Below are 21302 nucleotides of genomic sequence, written 5' to 3' on the forward strand. Positions count from 1 at the left end.
GAGTACCAATAAGCTAATTCAGATCAAGTTGCCCTGCTGCTTTGTGCATAACAACGTAACTGGTATATAAAAAGATTAGTTTTGCCTTGACATACTCTACTGAATTTAGGGGGGAATTTTCTAAACACACTGTTACATTCCTAGGACAAAGAAGCTTAACACTTGCAGCATGATAACGGCTGAAGCATGCCAACATGAGAATAAAAGCTGTGTTAACATTCATGTTGTCTGAAACTTAACACAGTAAAACTTTTAGCAATCGGTGATAAAACGAAAACCAAAATAGACTGAAACAAGTGGAAAATTCATCAAGGTCTGATGATGCAATGTTTCCAGCCAATATAAGTATACTTTAACAACTTGTTCTTTACTGTAATCCAATTGTTAACATACTGAAACAATTTTGGGGCAGCTCATAAGATTGATCGTATTCATTAGTATTTTTTCTGACAGATACTCAGGACGTTACATTTACTTCTCAGCTGGAAACTATATGCAAGTCTGCCAGATATGGCAAACTGTGAGTGTTTGGGGAGGGGGAGGCTATAAAGCTGTTAAATTGCCTACGGTTCTGATACAGCACAGAACATCTGGTCTGGAGAGCTTGAGGAAACACCATTAAATAGGCAGAAAAGAAAAAAATCTTTGTGCTAAGAAACAGTCCAGGTTTTGTATGCTTCTGTCAGAGGTATAAAAAAAACTTGGCAATTCGTGCGATGATTGGTCAGTCACGTACAGAGCCAGACACGCTAGCAAGCGGGGTTTGTTAGACATCTGGTCGGGTTCCACCAGCCCCTTCGACGAGGGAGGGGAGATGAAGGAATAAAAATGAAGCAGCTACTCCAGCATTCCAAAACGTACACATCAGGGCTCTGATAGCAAGAAAAATAAACAGAAAGAAGGAAACCCTGTCTAGACTTAGCTGCTGCTGAGGCTGCCGTAGACACAGGGTTGGTATTTACTCGAAAAGGCCTGCCAGGCTACTCTTACAGGCAAAAGACAGAATACAAAAATAGTAGTAATAATATTAAGAGGGGAAAAGAATAATAAAGGAAACCTCATACTAACCGTAAATGAGAACTACAGACTCCTCAATTGCGTGCTGGTAACTGAACTGGGAGTCCAGGAGGGCACGAGTGACAAAAGAGCCATAGTATGTGGACTGGTACCAGCCGACGTGAAGATGATCAATGTTTACGTGGCGAAGGCTTCGCATCATTTCCATCTGGTACTGAACTAGATTAAATAAAAAATATGTTTAAAAAGTAAACTTACACAATCTGTACTATTTTGAGAGAGAGCTTGATATTAAATGAGTAAATTGTGTTTTATTTTATTTTCACTTTTGCAACTGCATAGAAGTTTGTTTATTCACTGCTGGACTGTCTTCATCAAAATCCAGAGCTTCCTCAGAGAATGACAGTAAGACTAGCCTGAGGTAAGCAGACTTTTTCCAGCTGCAGTTAATTGCTAGTGATCAACAAACTGTTACACGTCATTTACAGTGTGTATTACCTTGCTCATTCATAAAAAAAAAATCTGATACTGGGTTTCATTAAGCAGTAACATTTTACCATGTGGTAACAAAGAAATATTGTGATTTAAGTTGTAATACTGTCCAGGATTAGATAACGTTTGCAATCAAAAGGAGAATTACGTAATAAGTATATGAAATAGAAGATAAACTATGTCTTTTTCACAACATAAAACTGCATTTTCACTATTAGAGTTTGGGGGACCAGCAATAGCTGTCAGATAGTTTTGACTGCATTTATCTTCAATTTTTCAACACTGTTTCTTCTTTTTAGATGTATATAAATGCATAAGTATGCTTGTACATATATATTATGCATAATACACACACATATTTATATACAGTAAGTTACCTTAGACAGTAGAGAACATTTTTTTGGTCAGGCTTTTTACACCAACAGCTGTAATATTTCATTGTACCAATGCATAAATTCTGTTTCTACTAAATGCTTCACTCAAACAGATTGCCTTGATGGAACAGAATTCTATTCCGGAATGTTTAACATAACCCCACTGAGCAGATCAACACACCTTATCACTTACCAGATCTTTTAAACAGACAGACATGGTGCCTGCTGGTTAAATTTAAGGAAGCAGATTTCAGTGTGATTATCAGATGAACCAACAGTCACAAGCCAACTGATAGGAAATCAAATGCAACAACACTACACAATCCTTAAGCTTTGTCTGCAGCTGCAAAAATTTACAAAGATAAAAACCAACCCCCTCCTATGCATTCATTTTTGTTAATTTTTTTCAAGTCTTCTCCTTGTGCAGATGAAAATATGATATTCATTATAAAAAAGAGCAACATAAATTAATTAGAGGACAGAATGTGCTACGTTTTCAGACCCCACTTCACACCCTTTCAAGAGAAAAAAAAAATCCAATCATATTCTTTAAAGATACAAGGAGACATGTTTTCAAGATTGGACAAATATTTTTCCAACTTATCACCCTTACAGCACAAACTACATTCTGCAGTCTGCTGGCCCTTTTCATTAAATTGCAATATCTTACTGACTGTATTTTTAAAGTCATCTACGCACACTTATATAAACCCTTGCAGACTTTTTCCATCAGTATATGTTGGTGCTTGCACTCTACTTCATAATACCTTAATAGAAATGACTTGCAATTTGTGTTTGATCCAGGACACCATAATAATACAGTGCTCAAAACTAATACAGTAAAACCATCCAGGCTACAGTCTGAAATCTCATAATACACTGCAAGCAAAGAAAAGGACTGCACCATTTGGCTGTCTCTAAACCAAGGCAAATCTAAAGATGCCACTACACTCTTCAGACAGACAGCCAGCAGAACTAATCAAACAGCTATTTTAAAGTCAGTATGAAAACCCTCCCCCTTGCTAGGTCAAAATAAATTTTAATCCTGCTTTCATAGCACAACTTCCAGAAATAGCAGCCAGTTTCAAGCGTACTCCTTACACAGCAGCCCTGATGCTTTAGCAGGTAGCATCTCAATGTTTCTCACAAAAGCAAAGCTAAGACCTAGCTTGTCAAAGAAGCTCAGTCCTTAAAAGGTTTTGTTGGGGTTTTTTGAGGGGGAAAGATGCTAAGTTTCTAAATTTTACAATTAAAACATAGAGAACACAAGACTTCCCCCAGAACAAACAAAAAGACTCCTGCTGCGACCACGGTTTTGAATTGAAAAAGCATATGATCCATTTATTAAATAGCTAGAATAAACTATTTTGGTGAAAAGAAGCTTTTCAAACACATATCTGTGTGGAAAGCGAGTAAGACTTGCTTTTGACATGACATGCTATAACGTACTAAAACATGAAATTATGGTTAGATCCTTTCTGGCCAAATGAAGTCATGAAAAGGAAAAACTAGAAAGGCATTTTCAAAAGCATCTGAAAGAGATAAAACATTTCTTGAGAATGAGGTTAAATGTGGATTTTTAGATGATAGCTGAGCTAGACTGCCCCTTGCAATAGCAATTGTCTTGTAATTGAGGACACTGTCAAAGTAGAGATGGTCATGTAATGATGGGAAAAAGATACTTATATATAATATGATTCCTATGAAATCACGTGGTTGACCCATTCAGATAATTTCTCCCTTAAGAGGTGTAATGTTAAAGAGAGGGAATACCCTAAGAAAACATCCAGATCTTTTACAGATGTGAATAAACTTGCTCTTAAAAGTGTTCATTTGCCAGGTAACTGGTAACCAAGTTCCAGGACAACTTTTCTTAAACACCATATAACCAGCAATGTGTAACTGAACATAAGCGTAAGCGGTATCATCTAGAAGAAAAAGGACTCGCTGAAAACCATCCAGATTTCAAGTCAGCAATTCCTCCTCTCACGACTGTTAGCAGTTAGATGATAATGAAGGCAATAGCGGAAAAATCTCAAAGAACCAATAAAGCATCAATAGCTAACATCTCTGCCTTGGGAAAACAACTGCAGAAATTAAAACATGATGCAGTCCCCACCAGGGAGAAATGGAAACTCTTTTAACCAAACATATATATTTTATAACATGTATTAGTAGCTAGATAGCTCCAAGAAGCTGCCAACTTCCACAAATGGGTAACAGCCCCCAAGTTGCTTTTGTTGATATCATTAGCACTGTTTCTTTACATCTTTTGCCCAATCTACAGAACATCATCTTTTTACCTAGAAGTTCAGCAGAGACTAGGCAAGAGCTCTCCCCTTCTACCCAGTCCTCAGTCTGCTAGGACTTGGGACAGTCATGCACTTCTGCTAACGAGGAGTTCACTGTTTCAAGTCACAGTCCTTCCCAAGCCACGCCACAAAGGTGCCACTAAAAAGCGCCACTAAGTCTGAGAGTGCCCAGAACTGAGGTGAGCAAGGAAAAGGTCAGGGAAACAGCCAGGCTAGGATGCTTCCTCCCCTCCCCCACACTGAAATAGTATACCTGTATTTTGAAGCAAATTATTGTTCAGGAGCGTCCTTAGGAGGAGGAAAGCCAACAGTCATGCTTGCACTCCTCAGTGTGCTTCTTGCCTCTGTCTCCTGAGCCGTCATGCATCTCCTGAGCACTTCTCTGGGGTGGATACTGGTTTTTTAACAGAAGATTCTCTCTTTTGCTATTATTAAAAAAAAAAATCCTCCTTCCTCTAAAAGGGCAATTTTTTTTGTGAGTTTGCAACCAAATGGGGGTGGGGGAATTAATGCAGCTAGAAAGTGTTAGTATAATTTGTCTAGAGTAGAAAAAGTGCGAAACTATACAGTATAGGTGTTTTGCTTGAATATGACTGGCTTGTGTGAATTTATACTAACAAAATTCCTTGACTGAAAACAGCAAACCCTATTACAGTAGTTTGGCAGGTGTTTTTTTCCCCTGAATTCAACTACGTTTTAACAAACTTGTAAAAAAATTGAAGAAAATACTAGAATAACATAAACACTTTTTCATTTTCTAAAAAGTTCTGGCAACATTACAAACTTTATCTGGGCTTTAACATATAGGAGGCATATATCCTACCTTACCAATAAGAAAATAACATACGCAAAATTATATAATAAATCAGAGACAAGGCCAAGAACTGAACACTAATGTGATGACCCGTTCAATACTGGGACAACTAATCCACATTCTCCAAATACCTTAAAATATCCTCAGTCAATAACTTCACTATTTGAAAACCTAATTTAAGAATAGGTCAAATCAACTGAGGCACTGAAAAAAGGAAAAAAAGGTCCATTTGATGATTTTAAAATGCAAACAAATTGAAGACACCAGAGTTTACAAACAACTGGCAAATTCACATCCTTCTTGAAATAACAGCTTATTTCTAAAACACTTCCAAAACAAGAGTTCTTGTAGCAACCTGATACATGATGCAAGTTTATTTATCATTAAAACTGTATTATTTTTATTTCTTTATAAACAATTTATTACAATCCAGCTCTCAGGAGGTCACACGTCAATGTATGTGTTGCTGAAATGCTATGAACCACTAGCATCTGCCCAGCCTTCAGTCGGGATTTCACAATTAAGTGTTTCTCGACTCCCGTTTCACAAATTTGTCCTTAAACTATGAACTCAAACAGCAGAAGTTACACATGTCTCCATGAGGGCAGGTCACTGATTCAAGAACAAGGCAGACCTTCACCGCTCCCTCACCCACAACAGCCTCCTCAAACAGACTCTCTGGAGTATCTGAGGATGAATACTGTTTCCTCGCAGAATCTTGGGCATCCAGAAGACAGATGAACTAGGGTTGTCACTAACTAAAATTTACTCAAGACTGGACATACTTTCCAAGGGACACAAAAGTCCATCAGAAGAAACAGCATCCAGCCTCTGTGCTAACACTTCTCTGAATTTAACTGGCAACATGAACGTGGCAAATTTCGGTTATTCTGGTCAAACTATATTGAAAAACAGCTAAAATACTCCTTTTATACCATCACTACTAATGTGGGTAGTATTTTTAAGGCAGTAATTTGTCTCTTTTGAAGTGCTACCATGTGGTAACATGCATACTGAACAAGTGCTATACACTACATGGTACTTTTTAGCAGCACAAAAAATTCTGTTTTTTCTATGCATATTAAGCTTTGCCAAACCACATGTATGCTTCAGACAGTATCTTCAATGACTGAAAAAAGTTAGCAGATGCTAGTTCAAGGAACCAGCGTATGCATTTGAAAAGAAGGAAAATTGATTTATTTAATTTAATTAAGCACAGAGAATTATGGAGACAACAGATTAATTCGTTTCCCTCCACACACACAATCTCAATTAATTGTCTAAAAAACTATGAATCACAATGACTGCATCTATTGATAACAATTCCAGTTGTGAAGATACAAATATAATTAGTACCACAACCAACTTATTCTGGTTAAAAAATACTAATAAAAAGGATGGGCAAAGAGAAACAAGAACTCACAGTTAATTCCAGCAAAGGCAATGTTCTATCTGAAAAAGCCTTTAGATACTGCTGAAATATATTTCTTAAGCTTAAGTGTGCAACACATATGCATGCGCATATTTGCAGATTTTTATCTATATCCAACCCCACACACACTTTTCCCAAGACAAATGCACAAGCTCAGTAACTCAACAATTCTCCTATTCAGGGAGAAAAAAATTAAAAGTAAATATTGCCTTCCTCAATAATATTCATTTCCTCCTCTGAAATATCAAGTCAGGGTTACAAAACAGTACTCTATTTTATGCACTTTTGCTATACTGTGCTGAAAGCACCTGATCTCCTCTAAACTTGGAAGCTAAGCAGACCAGGGCCTGTGAGTAGCTGGATGGGAAAAAAATCACCTGAAAATAGGCAAAAGTCCAAGAGTCATAGTCAATCATAAGACCACAAAAACAAAAGCGAGTCAAAAGACTTAATTCAACTCCATTTTAATTGCTAAATACAAGGAAGAAAAAAAAAAAAGGGCAGAACATATTTGTCCAAAGTGGATTAAATTTTTCTTAAGGAATTGTTATATTTTAATAAGTTAGCAACTGCTTGGAAAAACTGCACACCATCTGAAAAGCACGCTTTACAAATCTGCATTTTCTTTATAGACTATGGGACAAATTGAAAGCAAATCTGTAGCAATCACCTCCATCTATGCCACCAATGCTACTGCTCTAATAAGAGCAAGCCCAACCATCTTCCATGATTAGATGTTCATTACAGCAACTGAGGCTTTGCTAGTGTCTTAATGCTTTCTAAAGCAAAAAGTCCTTCATTTTATGAGAAAGAAGGGGAGAAACAGAAGAGGGGAAAACTCTCAAGTAACTATTCATTGTGTATGCTCAGTGAACGCATTCATTTTTAACCTTGACCACAACCGAATGTTAGTTTTACTACAGCACTGTGTGATATTAATTGTGCTCTACAGAAAAAGTATGGGACACCCAGAGGAGGTATCGCAATTGGTAGGTGAACAGTGAAAAGCAACAGAAACATAATAAAAATAAAACAATGTTTGGAGTGCTTCTGTCTGCAGATATTTACCCAAGATGCAAGCATATATCTCCAGACTTATTTATTACCAGTTTAGACAGCAGTTGCCCATGCATAGTCTCCACCAGAGTTGATGACTAGAGGCTTGGCAGTACGGGCAGAGGTAACTGTCCTGGAGTGTGGGACACCACACCAATGCAGGCAGTCACTGCCCATCACTACCTTATTGCTTTACAGAGGTGGCTCAAAACACGGGCCAGCACAAGGACATACCTCCTACCAAAGCAGGGCAAGGCAGGAAAGGGTAGCTCTGTCGCTGGTGGGAATAAAGGAGGATGAGGACAAGTTTTCAGCGAAAAGGAGTAAAACAAGGGAATGGGAAGCATGGGGATGTGCGTGTCGGGACAACGGGAAAGCAGCAAATAGAAGCACACCACTTCCTGCACATGTGCTGGCACTCACCCAGTGTTTTCTGACAGCAATCCTGGGGCTCTGGGCTAAGAACATAACCACTGAATTAGGAGGCAATCCAACCAATCAAGCTATCGTATCATTTTATTAACACACGAGCAAACACTCAGATAAGCCTTTGGACAAACTAAATAAATCTTACTGACCACACAATTCTCATTACACAACTCAAGATAACGAAAACTTGTACTGTTTTTAAACAAACACACCTGAAACTCAAGAATAATGTAAAGAAGATGGGCAGGACTGTCAAGATAACTTGCAAAATTGTCTTCTAAGGTATGCAACATTATTCCAAAGGACAAGACCATTATAGTACTAACTTCCAGAAATATTAAAACACTTGAGTCTTCTAAAAGCATTTTTTAATTCAGAAATCCATTTTAAACTAGCATCTTGAAATTAAAGTTGAAATCAAGCAATATAATTCCACTATTTTGTTGACGATGATCTTTAAGAAGCAACCGCCAGAAGAGAATGCAACATGGTTTTCTGCCATATATTTGGAGTAGTTTTCTTGGCATTTATATAGAAAACTCTATCTTCACAGTATCTTACAAACACCCACCACTTAATCCTCCATCTCCTCCTATATGGCAGATAAACATTATCCATATCTAAGCAGCCATTTGGCTTACTACACTACTATTTTTATGTTGACTGGAGATGGATTTGATACAAGACTAAAATCTTTATCAAGAAAAAAAGTTTTAGTCAGCCTACATTGTCATGGCAGCAGTAAATTATACTACTAAAAATGCCATCTAGGCAACTTAATTCTTGCTTTCCTTGTAAAAGAGCAAAAACATGCTATCTCATTTCCTAATAAACATCAAATGCCTAATGAAAGCATCAAATGTTTTCTATAAGGAATGCATTCCCATGAACTTCAGCACCTTGAAGCCTTTACTCATACAATCTTTGTCCAATGAGTATCATTCTAGCTGCTAAAATGCAAAGTAGTATTAAAGGCATGAAAAGGAATCAGCATGGTCAAAAACCAACTGCATGTTAGAATAACCTCATATCTGTCTAAGCACCTCCTTTAAAAAGAAATAAGTTTTAAAGAGCTTAGTGAGATTTCCTTACATTTCTTTACTGGGCATTGATTTTTGCTTGTTTATTCTAGGGAGGCTACATTAACAGGTAGAAGCTCTTTCTTTACAAAATATTATCAACATATCTACCTTAGTGCTACAAGTTACAGAGCAATTAAGCACACAATAACACAAAAATGTGTGGCGAGAATCTAATTCGTTTCCTACATAAATGTCAGATGGATGTATTTTTATGAAATTTTATATTACATAAATGCTCAGAGAGGTTATTAAATTATCTGGAAAAAATGTGGAAATATTTAAAGATTAATGAATTACATAGTCATTTTTACTTCTTAAGTTTAACAGTTTTTCATATTCAACAATTTGAAAGCAGAATAGGGACAGACACTGAAATGGAAACAACTTAGGAATCACTGCACTTTGAAAATCAGTAATGTCGTACAGTATGCATCACAAGAAAGTCTCATTTTGTTAATAACTTTTCAATAAGTGAAGAAAAACAATAATGACTTCACATAAGTGGGGTTTTGAGGCTTTTAAATCCCCCACCTCTCCTTGAAAAGCAGAAAAAGATCTTTCTTTTTTGTAAAGCTTCAAAGTTTGGATACCTTGTACCACCCCTAGTGTATGCATTGCAAAAATTCAAAGGGCAGGGGGAAGAGGACAGACATCTTCAACAGCTTACTTAAAGCCAAAACACCCATCCTGTCTTACCAGACACAATGAAGCAAGTGGTTTTCTGATGCCTTGGTATTAAATATCCACATGTCTGTTTTGAAGAATCTCTCACACTGTTCTTAAGTTTCAAGCTCACAAAATGTGGTCTGAACACTGAAGCAGACGCAGGCCCCATACAACAATTTTTCTGAATTGTCCTTATAGTAAATGAGGATTCATTAAAAGAAAAATCGTTGCTACAGACTGTTTTCTTCAGTTGAAGTCACACAAGCTATTTGTTTCCTATAACCTCCATCAGCCCATCATGTAGGGATAACACTGTTAAAACATTTGGCAGGGACAAGCAGTCAAGAAAAGTTCTAATTTTTGGCAAAACAGAAGAACAAACATGGTAGCTACCCTCATAAACACATGTCTTCTGAATGAAAATTACACAAATATCTAGCTTTCAAACATGTTAAGTGCACCTGGGGGAAAAAAAAAAAAAAAAAAAAAAAGACAAACATGTCTTCAGCCTCAGGCTTACAGCTTTTTCCATCAGGGGCCTATTTCTGCAGAGCAAGATCTCCCCGTGCGCCAGGAAGGCTTGAAGCAGTTCACAGCTACTGCTCCTTTAAGGAAGAAAGGAGGATCCCACACAACCCCCAAAATCCACATTAGTTTTACAAAGTCTACCACTTTCATCTAGCCCAGGTACTGTTACTGATCGAACAGCAGTAAAATGCTGTATTAACTTACTTCTTTTCAGTAAGAATAGCACTTAACTCTCATCCCTCATTTAAAGCAGTAACTAAGAGCTTTGTATAACACCTAGATGAACACAATGTCACAAGGACATTTCAGTATACCTCCTACAACACTCTTCAAAACACCACCTGACACCTCTCCATAACGCATCCCATTGAGCAGGTAGGCATTTAACTGTCCATGACACAAAGAAAGACTGAGACATCCCATCCAACTAGCCTAGAGAGCAACGATGAAGCCATATGAAAGCTCCAGCCAAGGGTAGCTTCATTTGGATCTCTTCTGTACTACTGTCTATGTGCACTTCTCATCGCTGTCAAGCAAAGTCCTCAAGCCATGAGCAACATAAACTTTGCATGCACACAAGGTATGAGCAAGTCACAATCCAGGAAAAGTCCTACCCAGTAGATAAATGAGAAAACATCTCTCCGCTATGAAATCCAGGGTCAGCCATTCACTTTGCCAAGCACTGACTTCCAGATGAAATAAATCAAGTCCTCTTGCTTGCAAACGCTACCACAAAAAAAATCTTTACCCTTCTTTAGCTTGCAGACAGAAAGATCTGAGAGTGACAGGTTCCCTGCTGGTTTAGTTCTCAAGCTACAGATCCAACCACTACACAGGAGACAGACATATTCAACATCACTTATCATCACTGGGCAGCTCTTTAAAAGGGGGAGTGGAGATCAACTTTTACTCTCCTAGTGCTAACACAAAAAATTCTTAACATGCAGGTTTCTGAAAGGATAACTAAACAACCCCTCCACCTGAACATTTCTGTAGATGAAGTGAAAGTCTTGTGATGCATATGTGTAGGCTGTGGATCCATACTTAGTTGATGCCTAATGAGAGCCAGAACTGAGTATCTGAAATAACAGTCTCTTTTTTAATATATTGAAATATTCATAAGGGATACACATTACACTAGTATTTTATTGTAGCATGTTGGTTACCAAGAGCTGTTCTCAATTCTCTCTTAGGATAGTTTAGAGTTTGTGAAACAATATGAGGGAAACTGATTGTAGGTGGGCTCAAGAGTAGAAGACCCTGATTAACATTTGCTAGGGAGCTTGGAGAAAAATATTCAATTCTGGAGGAAGAGTAGGACTAGTGGTTCAAACCTGGTGGAAGAATTTGCCTGGAAGACTCAGCTTGTTGCAATTAGATGACAAGACATTTTCACATCTCATGAAAACCTATGCCTTTTTATTAAGTCCTCCCTGCCAGTGGCCATGGCACAATCATTTTGGAAGCTGCTGGCTGTACCCAGAAACAGCAGGTTAAATCAAATTCTGATGGAGGCAGTCCCTTCCTGCATGTGAAAACCAGCCTCCTTCGATTCCTGAGGCCAAATAATATTATGTAAATGTCAACATGACAGGCGATAGCATTAGCAGGGTATTGGAGATGCAAAAAGTTATTTAGTGGCCACTGATGCTAGCAGGCAGCAAGAGCTTACAGCTATAAGAGACATGACATTCTGACCACAAAATCGTCATCCAGAACTGATGGCATCCAAATTTTCAACACATCTCATCCCATACAGCTAAGCACCAATCTTAGAAGAAAAACAATGTGTTAAGAATTTTGGAGCTCATCAGTTGAGGAAGTATGTTATACTTCATTAGGTGAAACCTTGTTTTTATGCCAATTCCAACAGAGAGATGTTCAGCATCACTACTACATTGTTGTACCGTTTCCTTACATGACTGCTGCCACAACAGCTATGGATTAAGTAGCATGTGCAACATTTAGTGAAAAAGTATTAAGGTACTTAACATTTTAAAAGTGTGTGGTTTCAGGCATAACAGCACAGACTTCCAAATAACTCCAACGTGATGCTTTAACACAGGGCTAGCGACTTACAACACAGGTGCCATGGAAAGCCAGCAGGTAGAGTTTTGAAAGGCTCACTGGCAGCAACTACACCATTTTGACGCAAGAACCATGAAAGCCGTTTTTTTCCAGTTCCCACTACCTTTCTACCACAATGCTCACTCCTTAATCTGGGGAAGAAAAATACAGTTTAGCATGCCACACTTTGCGGGGGGGGGGTGGGTGGGGGTGGTGGTGTGGGGTGACAGTCCTTGTTTTAACACACAAGAATGTGAATCTACTGAAGTACGTAAACAAGCATTGTTTAGTCTTCAGAGGCTTTCCACACAGATGTGGAGAAAGTAAAACCTGGTACAACTAAATGACATTTCAACTGGTCAAGACAGATCCAGCCCAACTGTGCTGATGCATTACTGTTCTCCAAATCCCAAAACTATTTCTGTATCAGACTTCCAACCTTGTCTTGGACAACCTGAATAGTTAGCTATTACAGGTCCCATTTTCTTCCCAAGGAAATCAGTTTTCTCATCATCACTTACTGCTTCATCGTTTTCACTTATGTGCGTATGTATATATACATATACACACACATATGGGGGGGAGGATGAGGAAGAGACAGAGAATATACACAACCCCCCTATATTTAAATATACATTTAACCAAGAATCAAGGTGGATACCATGATAAATTTTAACACACATGGCCATACTTTTATATACATGGAAAAAGGGTGTTGTAAAGCAGGCTCAACAATAAGTAATGGAAAGACAACTTCTCAGCAACAAACAAGACACAGAAGCCTGACAGCATGTGTTTGTTCGCAGTATTACAAGGTTCATCTCTACCGCCTTCCTCCCCACCCACTCACCCCCCACCCCACCCCCCCCCCCAAAATCCAGCTTATGATTTCACACCACTGCCCAGATAAAAACCTGACAGTTAGGGTATTCAGACCAAGGTAACTCAAAACAGAAATCCGCATTTCACTGTGTGTTAGTGCTGCAGTTAGGAGCCATAACACTGCAAGCTATCTACTGAATGGTATTATCATCGGTGTTACTCAGTAGTTTCTAAAGCCCAGGCTAACACTAGCAATGCCTGTTGTTAGTATAACGTCTTCAATGTGTCCTCAAAGAAATAATGAATTCAGGCCAGCTTCAAAAAGTCTTCTCCATAGCACAGCAAGAGGAACAATAAAAACAGGAGTGGTTAGATATTTGAGGTGAAAGACAGTCATGCCTTCTCACAAGCAGCCTCTGGCATCTAACAACTTGAGATCATGCACTACATTGAAATGCAAAAGATACCAAATAATTTAAACAAAACTAAAACCCTAACAGTTTAAGAATATTAAATTTAGAAAGTAAAGCTCATGGCTTTTAGATCAGGCTACACAAGACAGAGTTAAGGTGAATTGCTCCCCTTTCTAAGGCTTGTAACATCATAGGGCAGGATTCTGCAAGCCAAAGCTAATATATTTCAGCAACATAGCACTTGCAACTTTTATATCTAAGTGTGCCTTGTTCTTTTAAAGTAGCCAAGAACTAAACTCACACCCTGTTTAAACAGGCAGAAAAAGTGCTCTGTGCCAAGGAGGAAGTTATAAACTTAAAGTAGGTTTTGTACACGGGAAACAAGTTGGGAAGCAGGGGGACAGATCCACTGCAATCAATTCTCTAACGAGCAAGAGAAAAAGCACAGTGTAACGTGCAGTACATCGGAGCTGGAGGCAGGAGGCTGTGGTTCTGCTACTCACTCAGCTGAAGGACTCCCTGATGGGGGCTGGACAAGTCAATTCTTTCCATTCCTGCTTCTCCTCTGAAGATTATAAACCCTTGGGACAGCATTCACCATTTACTCTGAACACAGCCCCAAAGCAAAACAGCCCCGTTTGAGGAAAAGATGAATCACTGAATCAGTTGGTGGTACCTATATTCCACTGACTGCCAAAATGCCTTCATAACTGAATTATATTTACAACCCTAAATTATAGCTAGAGGAAAAAAGTTCATCAAGATTAATACTACCCAGACAGACTTCAGATAGGAGACAAAGTGATGATGAGGCGTGCAGGATCAGCAGCACAAAGTCCATCCGGAGGCCAGTCGCTAGTGGCGCGTCCCAGGGGTCAATACCGAGTCCAATACTCTTCTGTCATCTTCACTCATGACCTGGATGATGGGACAGAGTGCACCCTCAAGAAAGTTCACGATACAAAACTGGGAGGAGTGGTTGCTACACCAGAGTTTTGTGCTGACATCCAGAGGGACTTCAACAGGCTGGAGAAACAGGCTGACAGCAATCTCAAAGTTCAGCAAAGGGAAATGCAAAGTTCTGCCCCTGGGGAGGAAAAACGCCAGGCACTAGCATATGCTGGGGCTGACTTGGCTGGAAAAAAACTGCAGAAAAGACGCCGGGGGTTGTGGTGGACACCAGGTTGACCATGAGCCAGCAATGCACCCTTGCAGCAAAGGCGGCCAACAGCCTCCTGGCCTGCATTAGGCAGAGCGTTGCCAGCAGGTCGAGCGGCGCCGATGGGACACACCTGAGGTGCTGTGTACAGTGCTGGGCTCCCCAGTATGACAGAGACATGGACTTACTGGAGAGAGTTCAGGGACAGCCTATGAAGATGACTGGGCACTGATGGCTCTGTCAAATGAGGAGAGGCTGAGAGAGCTGAGGCTCTTCTACCTGGAGAAGAAAAGGCTCAGGGGGATCTTATCCATGTGCATAAATGCTTCAGCAGGGAGGGGCAGGGATATCCAGAAGGAACTAGACTCTTCTCAGTGATGCCCAATGACAGGATTAGAGGTAATAGGCACAGGAAATTCAACTTAAACAAAAGACAAAATAGGGTTTTTTCTTTTTTCTTTTTTTTTAAAGCTGTGAGGATGGAGAAACTCTGGATCAGGCTGTCCAGAGAACCTGCGGAGCCTCCATCCTTGCAGATGATCAAAACCCAAATGTACGTAGCCCTAAGCAACCTGTTCTAGTTGACACTGCTTTGAGCAGGCGGATTGGACCAGAGATGTCTAGACTCCCTTCCAACCTCAGCTATTCAGTGATTCTATGACTGGAAAAGATAGCTTAGTAAGTTAGAACATGGTAAAGAAACAAATAACCAAAACACCACCAAACCTTAATTCAAGTCACACAAAATATTATTGTCCGAGGTTTGTTGTTTTTTTTTTAAAAGAGGCCAAGATCCCAAAAGTTCTGCTACATACTAAAGAAGAATTATGGTGATCTAAGTAATCCAAGTTTGGTTTGAGTAAAATACAGGCTGCTTTTTTTTTTTAGAAACAAGCAACCATAGTGTGAAAAATTTCAAAGGAGACTTTTTGTGTTTCAAAAGCAGTTATTTTCATTCTGCATTCATCTTTTTGTTAGTTATTGAAAACGTTAAAAGCAATTATGCAGAGCACTATATAATTCTCAAAGGATTCAGACTAAATACTTTTTCAAATGCAAACAAGACACTAGTCACAATAGGTACAAAATCTTTGGTTAACAGCCACAGCCTATATTTATTTTAGCCACTCTCACTGAATGTCAAAAGCACAACAGAAATGGTTTCAAAAAATTAACATGGGTAAGCCAGTCCGAAAATATTTTGTTTCACAAACTGTGCTTATATTTGCAACTGCAGTTCAAGATGGTAAGCAAACATGAAAATACAGAACTGTCAAAGGACAGAAAGGAAACAAAGCCAAGGACTGAATAACACTGAACTGCAATGTCAAGAGGACTTGAAAAGAGCAGCCTAGAGAATTCATTTTGTTCAACAGATGGGGAAACATGGCAGAAAGAAATACAAAATAAAAAGCATCTTAGTACACTGACCATGATCTCCTCTGTTTAAAACTGCATTTCAATCAAGAAAATTGAGAAACTGTTGCAGCCATCAACAGCAAAGTCAGTAAATCCTCTTGAATAGTAATATAACAAGAATAAAATCTAGATGAGCTGTTGAAGATCCTTTCTCTGCAAGACATTGCAAAGAATGCTATTTTCTGAAGTATTTCACTGAAAAACAAAAATTTACATGTGCCACATATAAATTCATATCAGAAAACAGTTCATAATAATAAAAGTTTAATGAGCTGAACAGTAGCAACTTCGAGGTATCTGGAAAGGTGATAATTCAGTAAGAGTAAGCTCAATTTCTGTTTACTTAAAATAATTATTTTAAACTTCCCAATTTATTTTATTGTTATGTATCACAGTCATAGTATCAGGTGCCAGTAGGAAATAATGCAAACTTTTGACAGTTTTCTCTACCTCAGAAGAAAGATGTTTATAACCTTTCTCAGTCTCCAAACAACTACTTAAAAACTGCAATTTGTGTTTCCAACACCTCCTCCATATTTTATTGTAAGAATATACTCAAGGGGACTGAAAAAAAAAAATTTAAAAATCCTTCTTTCTGTAGGAAGACCATGAGCCACAGCACTGCTTATTAGAGAGCATTAATGTATCCACACAGACACAGAGCTTGTGGTGTGTGCGCACAGAGTCCTTAGCCATAAAACACCAAGATTATGTTGGTTGGTAGCATAAAAAAATAAGAATTTTTTTTCTGCATAGTAAATCATTTCAGTTACTGTTTAGCTTAAGAGTCTAAGACACTTTTTCTACAAATCATCTTTTTTGAGTTTTTACACTTAGAGTTGAGAGGTCTTGGAAACCATGTCTCACTCCTTCAGCGGGTGGAAGAGAAGATTCCATGTGAAAAATGGCCTCGTCAGAGTCCTGTGAGTTCGAAACACTCGACAAACTGACAATTGCACTACCAAAACCTCAGCGCGGGAGAGCTGAATCCACAATGATTTCACAAATCCAGACTTCCACTAGGGACTCAGCATAACCCAGTCCATAGTAAACTCCACTATTTCTGCAAGGGACAACCCTTCAGTGAGATTTTTAGGCAACTGGCTAAATTAGCTATATGATCACTCCGACACAACTGGAACTCCACCCATTCTGCTGTCATCTTTTAAAGGAGAAATGGAGCCCAGGCTGTTCTCGCTTCTCTACTCCTCTATCCCCACAAGGCCATGTGCCAATGAAAGTCTATCCTCAGGGACTCCTTCTTTAGGCTTTACTCTGGAAGCATGAGGAGGAACAGAAATACTACCCCGGACTTAAAGATATGTCAGTTAGCTTTTAAAATAGACTTCCAAATTCTGTTCTGGCGAGCAATTGCTGATCACATCACGTTGGCTCTGGCAGCCAGCTGTTGTTTTAAAAGATAGCTATAAATATATGAAATACTCTCCCGATATTACTTTTCTATGTAAGCAATTGTAGCTGTTACAAGGAGGCTATGTAATTAAGTCCCAAAGGGAAGAGACGTTTGCACAGCCACAAAGGAGAAATCCACAAACGGAACAGTATGTACACAGAATAGTCTTTGTTAAGACCTGCTCCATGTTACACAAGAGTTCACAAACTCTTGATCCAAAGTGTTTTTAAAATTACTATCTCTTTTACTTCTCCTTTCAAGGACAAGAGCAATAAAGAACTTGTTTTCCAATGCTGCATTTCAAGTGCAAGAATTGTACTTGATCTTTGCTTGATTTTGCAAAGTCTGACACTTTTTCTCCAGAACTCAAGTGTAATATTCAGATCTGCAGAACAGAGTCAGATTTTGAGTGTTTACTTGGTTCCTGCTTGCCTTCTAGTTGACTAACAATTCCCTCTGGTTTTTTGGTAAGTTTGTGAACGAGGTATTTCTTTTTCACGGAACCGATACAGTGATGAAAGAAAAGACAGAAGGCAGAGATGGTGCCTGATAAGCAGCACCATTAAATGTGCTTGATGAACAAAATCACTGAACAGACTATATAGACATTTCACTTGCTGTCCCCTACAGTTTTCACTGGTAAAACTTTCCAAAATGTGACTTGCAGTTCAGGAGTATAACAAAACCACAAGTACTAAAATTTTCATTAACAGATACCAAACACACACAAGCTTTAGGACAATCTTGTAACTCCAGCATGGCAAGGACAGTGCATGGTTTTAAGCACACAAGCAGGTGCAGGAACACAGAAGCTGAATTTCTGACCTCCTATCCGGCACAGAGGTGATGGCCGCTGTGCAAAGACAAAGAAAACGAGCCATAGAAGTATCCCAAAGATCAATTTCCTTCCACAAATACCGACTGAATCACCCTCTCTGAGGGATCTCTTCTTCAGATTCACATATTACTGAAAATGCTGAGGCTTCTTCAACCAAAAGATTATTTTAAGCTGTAAACAAAGTTGTTAAATCGCATGAACTATTAATAAAGAAATATAAAAGTAGACAATGAGCTTACATAAACAAACAAAACCTGCTCAGCTTAGGGTTACATTATCTTCACAAGCAAGTTTGGTGTAAATCAAATTGGATCAATACATGAAATTATAAAGTATCTTGCTGAAATATAGTTTGAAAGAAAAATATATTTGAGACATTACAATGCTTCTTCAGGTTATAAAAGGGTTCCTTTATCTCCAAATACCCATAACATGTTTAAAATATATTCTGAATTTTGATTTCTCACAGTGTTTGATATAAAAAACAAACCAGAAGGTTGCCCTAAAGATAAATGAAACATCTGGTGAAACATGTAATAAGCTTCAGGCTCACATCTGCTACTGAAGTTAGTATTCCCGCACCATAGCTACAAGCACTGTGCAAAGCTCTATAAGAATAACTGAGAACAGGGAGGATTATAGGGAACACATTCCTCAATCTAAATTGATATTTCCTCTTCCATCTGAATCAACATTGTGCTTCCATATGTATGGATTAATGTCCAGTGCTAACCCTCAGTGGAAAATAATTTCTAAAAGTAAAGTTATCTCATTTAAAACCTATCCTACTATTTTATATCACAGGGGGTTTTAAGCAGTTTTATGCACATGCAACCATTTATCTAGGCATATTTATATACACATATATATGTATGTATATTTAGATAAAACTAAATTGTACTAATTGTAAAACATACATATATATAGTTTTCATTAGTCTTAGACCACAAGCAAACTCACAATGAATTCATCCATATGTAATTACATTTCACAAAACTTATTTGTAAAAAACAAGAGTAGACAGTAAAAGGCATAGTAACTGTAATTATATAAAAGTGAAGCCCCAAGTATTTTCAAGCAGTAACTGATAAATCTGAATGTAAGATATTTCCTAAGAAACAAACTATGTGTAACTTGCATTCTTGTTTCTCTAAGAAGGTTGCTCAATATTTATCTTTCTTTTACCCATTCACTCCTAAACTTTCAATTTCTTCCATAAACAACGACAGCAAAATGTTTACATTTAATGCGAACATAAATGGCTTTGTATTTGTGACATTTTCAAAAGACCCTTTTGTGCCATGGAGAGTTTAGAAAAAGGCAGATATCTGCACAGCAGGGAAAAAACCCACTTACATTTTGCAACAGCTGTGAAAGATCAGTGTTCCAGAGTAACTGAAATCAACGGCAAACTGAGAAGTGTTTAGGAAATAAAATGTTTCCATCACCTCATACTATCATTCACTTCCATTAGTACTGATGAAAGAGAGACTGGATTTTACACAGTGTTATAAATGGTAGGAACATTACTGACAGTGGAAACAGAGCTTGGTCACTAAATTCTAACATCAAACCTGGGACAAAAATCAGAAGAATAAATACCCTAGTGGGCATTTGGTTAGTCAAACTTAGAAGATGAAGAAGTGATATCCAGACCCAAACTTATTTTTCCTGGATAAAAATTTCATAGTAGAACTGAAAGCAATTAAAATGTTTAATGCCATCACAGGAACACTGAAACTTTTCCACCAAACAGACCACACGTTACACACACTGTGTTGCAGAGAACTCTCTCAGTACAGGGCCCTTTTCTCCCACTTACCTTTGCATAATAGCTTTTATTATAATAATCAAAAGGTTTACATGTACTTAACGCAAGGTGAGACAAAAACAGGGAACAGATGAATGTAATGTGGTCAGCTAGGGAAAACAGAGATTAAGAACTGGCCATGGAAAACGTGGTTAAGCGAGTAGTGTCATGATATAAATCATGCACAATACCAAGAATCTATCATGCAGAAATAGGATTGTGATACCAAGCATACCAAATTATTAGGTGTTGATATTAGGCTTGCGTCCTGCTCCTTGACACCCTGCAGAAAACTGATGAAAGGTTCCAGGAGAAGAATGGATAAAGAAAGGGACCACCTCTGACACAATGAAAACAGAGAGGCAGAGGGGGCACTTGCGTTTGTTCAGGTTTAAGAAAAAGCAAGCAAGCTTCAACTTCTGTTCTGAATAACTGTTGCAAATAGCCTACCTTGCAATGCAACTTCAAAATACTTTGAAGACAAGTGTGACGCAAAAGCTTTTCATAACTCAAAGGGGGGGGGGCAGAAAAAAAAAAAAAAAAAAGAAAAAACACCAAACACAAACAAAAAACCAACCAAACTAGTATAAATGACCAAAGTATCATTTAAAGATAAATACTCAGCTAACCTTTGTCAGCTAAAATTTAGTTCTTCCCTTAATGAGAAACACAACAGTTGCTCAGCTTTTCTACATGATTTGACAAGTAAGTCTACAGCTGTGATACAGATAATATTTTGCTCAGGCTTATTCAGAATTACTGGAGCTGACATGTTATCTAGATATTGAGCTCAGAGTAAAACAAGTCACCTCAATAATGTTTACAGCTCTTGATCATTTTATGATAAAATAAACTCTTCACTGTGTTAACAGACAACAAAGTAAATAAGATGGGAACAAAAATGATATTGTTTCATGTTACACTCAATCCTTTACCCAGAATTGCTGCTGAAATGGGTGGACCCTACTCATTCCTCCTCCTCCTCTTCTTCCAGCTACATGAGCTGCATCAACTTGTTGGATTCACTCTCCAGCGGATCAACAAACTAATCTGACTCACTTTGTGGTCATGCAATCGCTAGATCCTACGCAAGGGAGGAGGCAGGAACATGCAGCGAAGCGCACAGAGGAACAGTCGGGACTCCTCCCATCCTTTGGC

The 21302-nt window shown here is 38.3% G+C and overlaps 1 protein-coding gene across 1 annotated transcript in view; it reads right to left on the reverse strand.

Moving 5' to 3' along the window:
- EIF3H (eukaryotic translation initiation factor 3 subunit H) overlaps positions 1–21302 on the reverse strand; it is an 89857-nt gene that overhangs the window by 16182 nt on the left and 52373 nt on the right. The window contains exon 3 of the mRNA XM_075705542.1: positions 1069–1236. Coding sequence (XP_075561657.1) covers positions 1069–1236 — 168 coding nt within the window. The remainder of the gene's footprint in view (positions 1–1068; positions 1237–21302) is intronic.

This window comes from Pelecanus crispus, chromosome 2 (assembly GCF_030463565.1).
Source record: "Pelecanus crispus isolate bPelCri1 chromosome 2, bPelCri1.pri, whole genome shotgun sequence".
Lineage (NCBI taxonomy): Eukaryota > Metazoa > Chordata > Aves > Pelecaniformes > Pelecanidae > Pelecanus > Pelecanus crispus.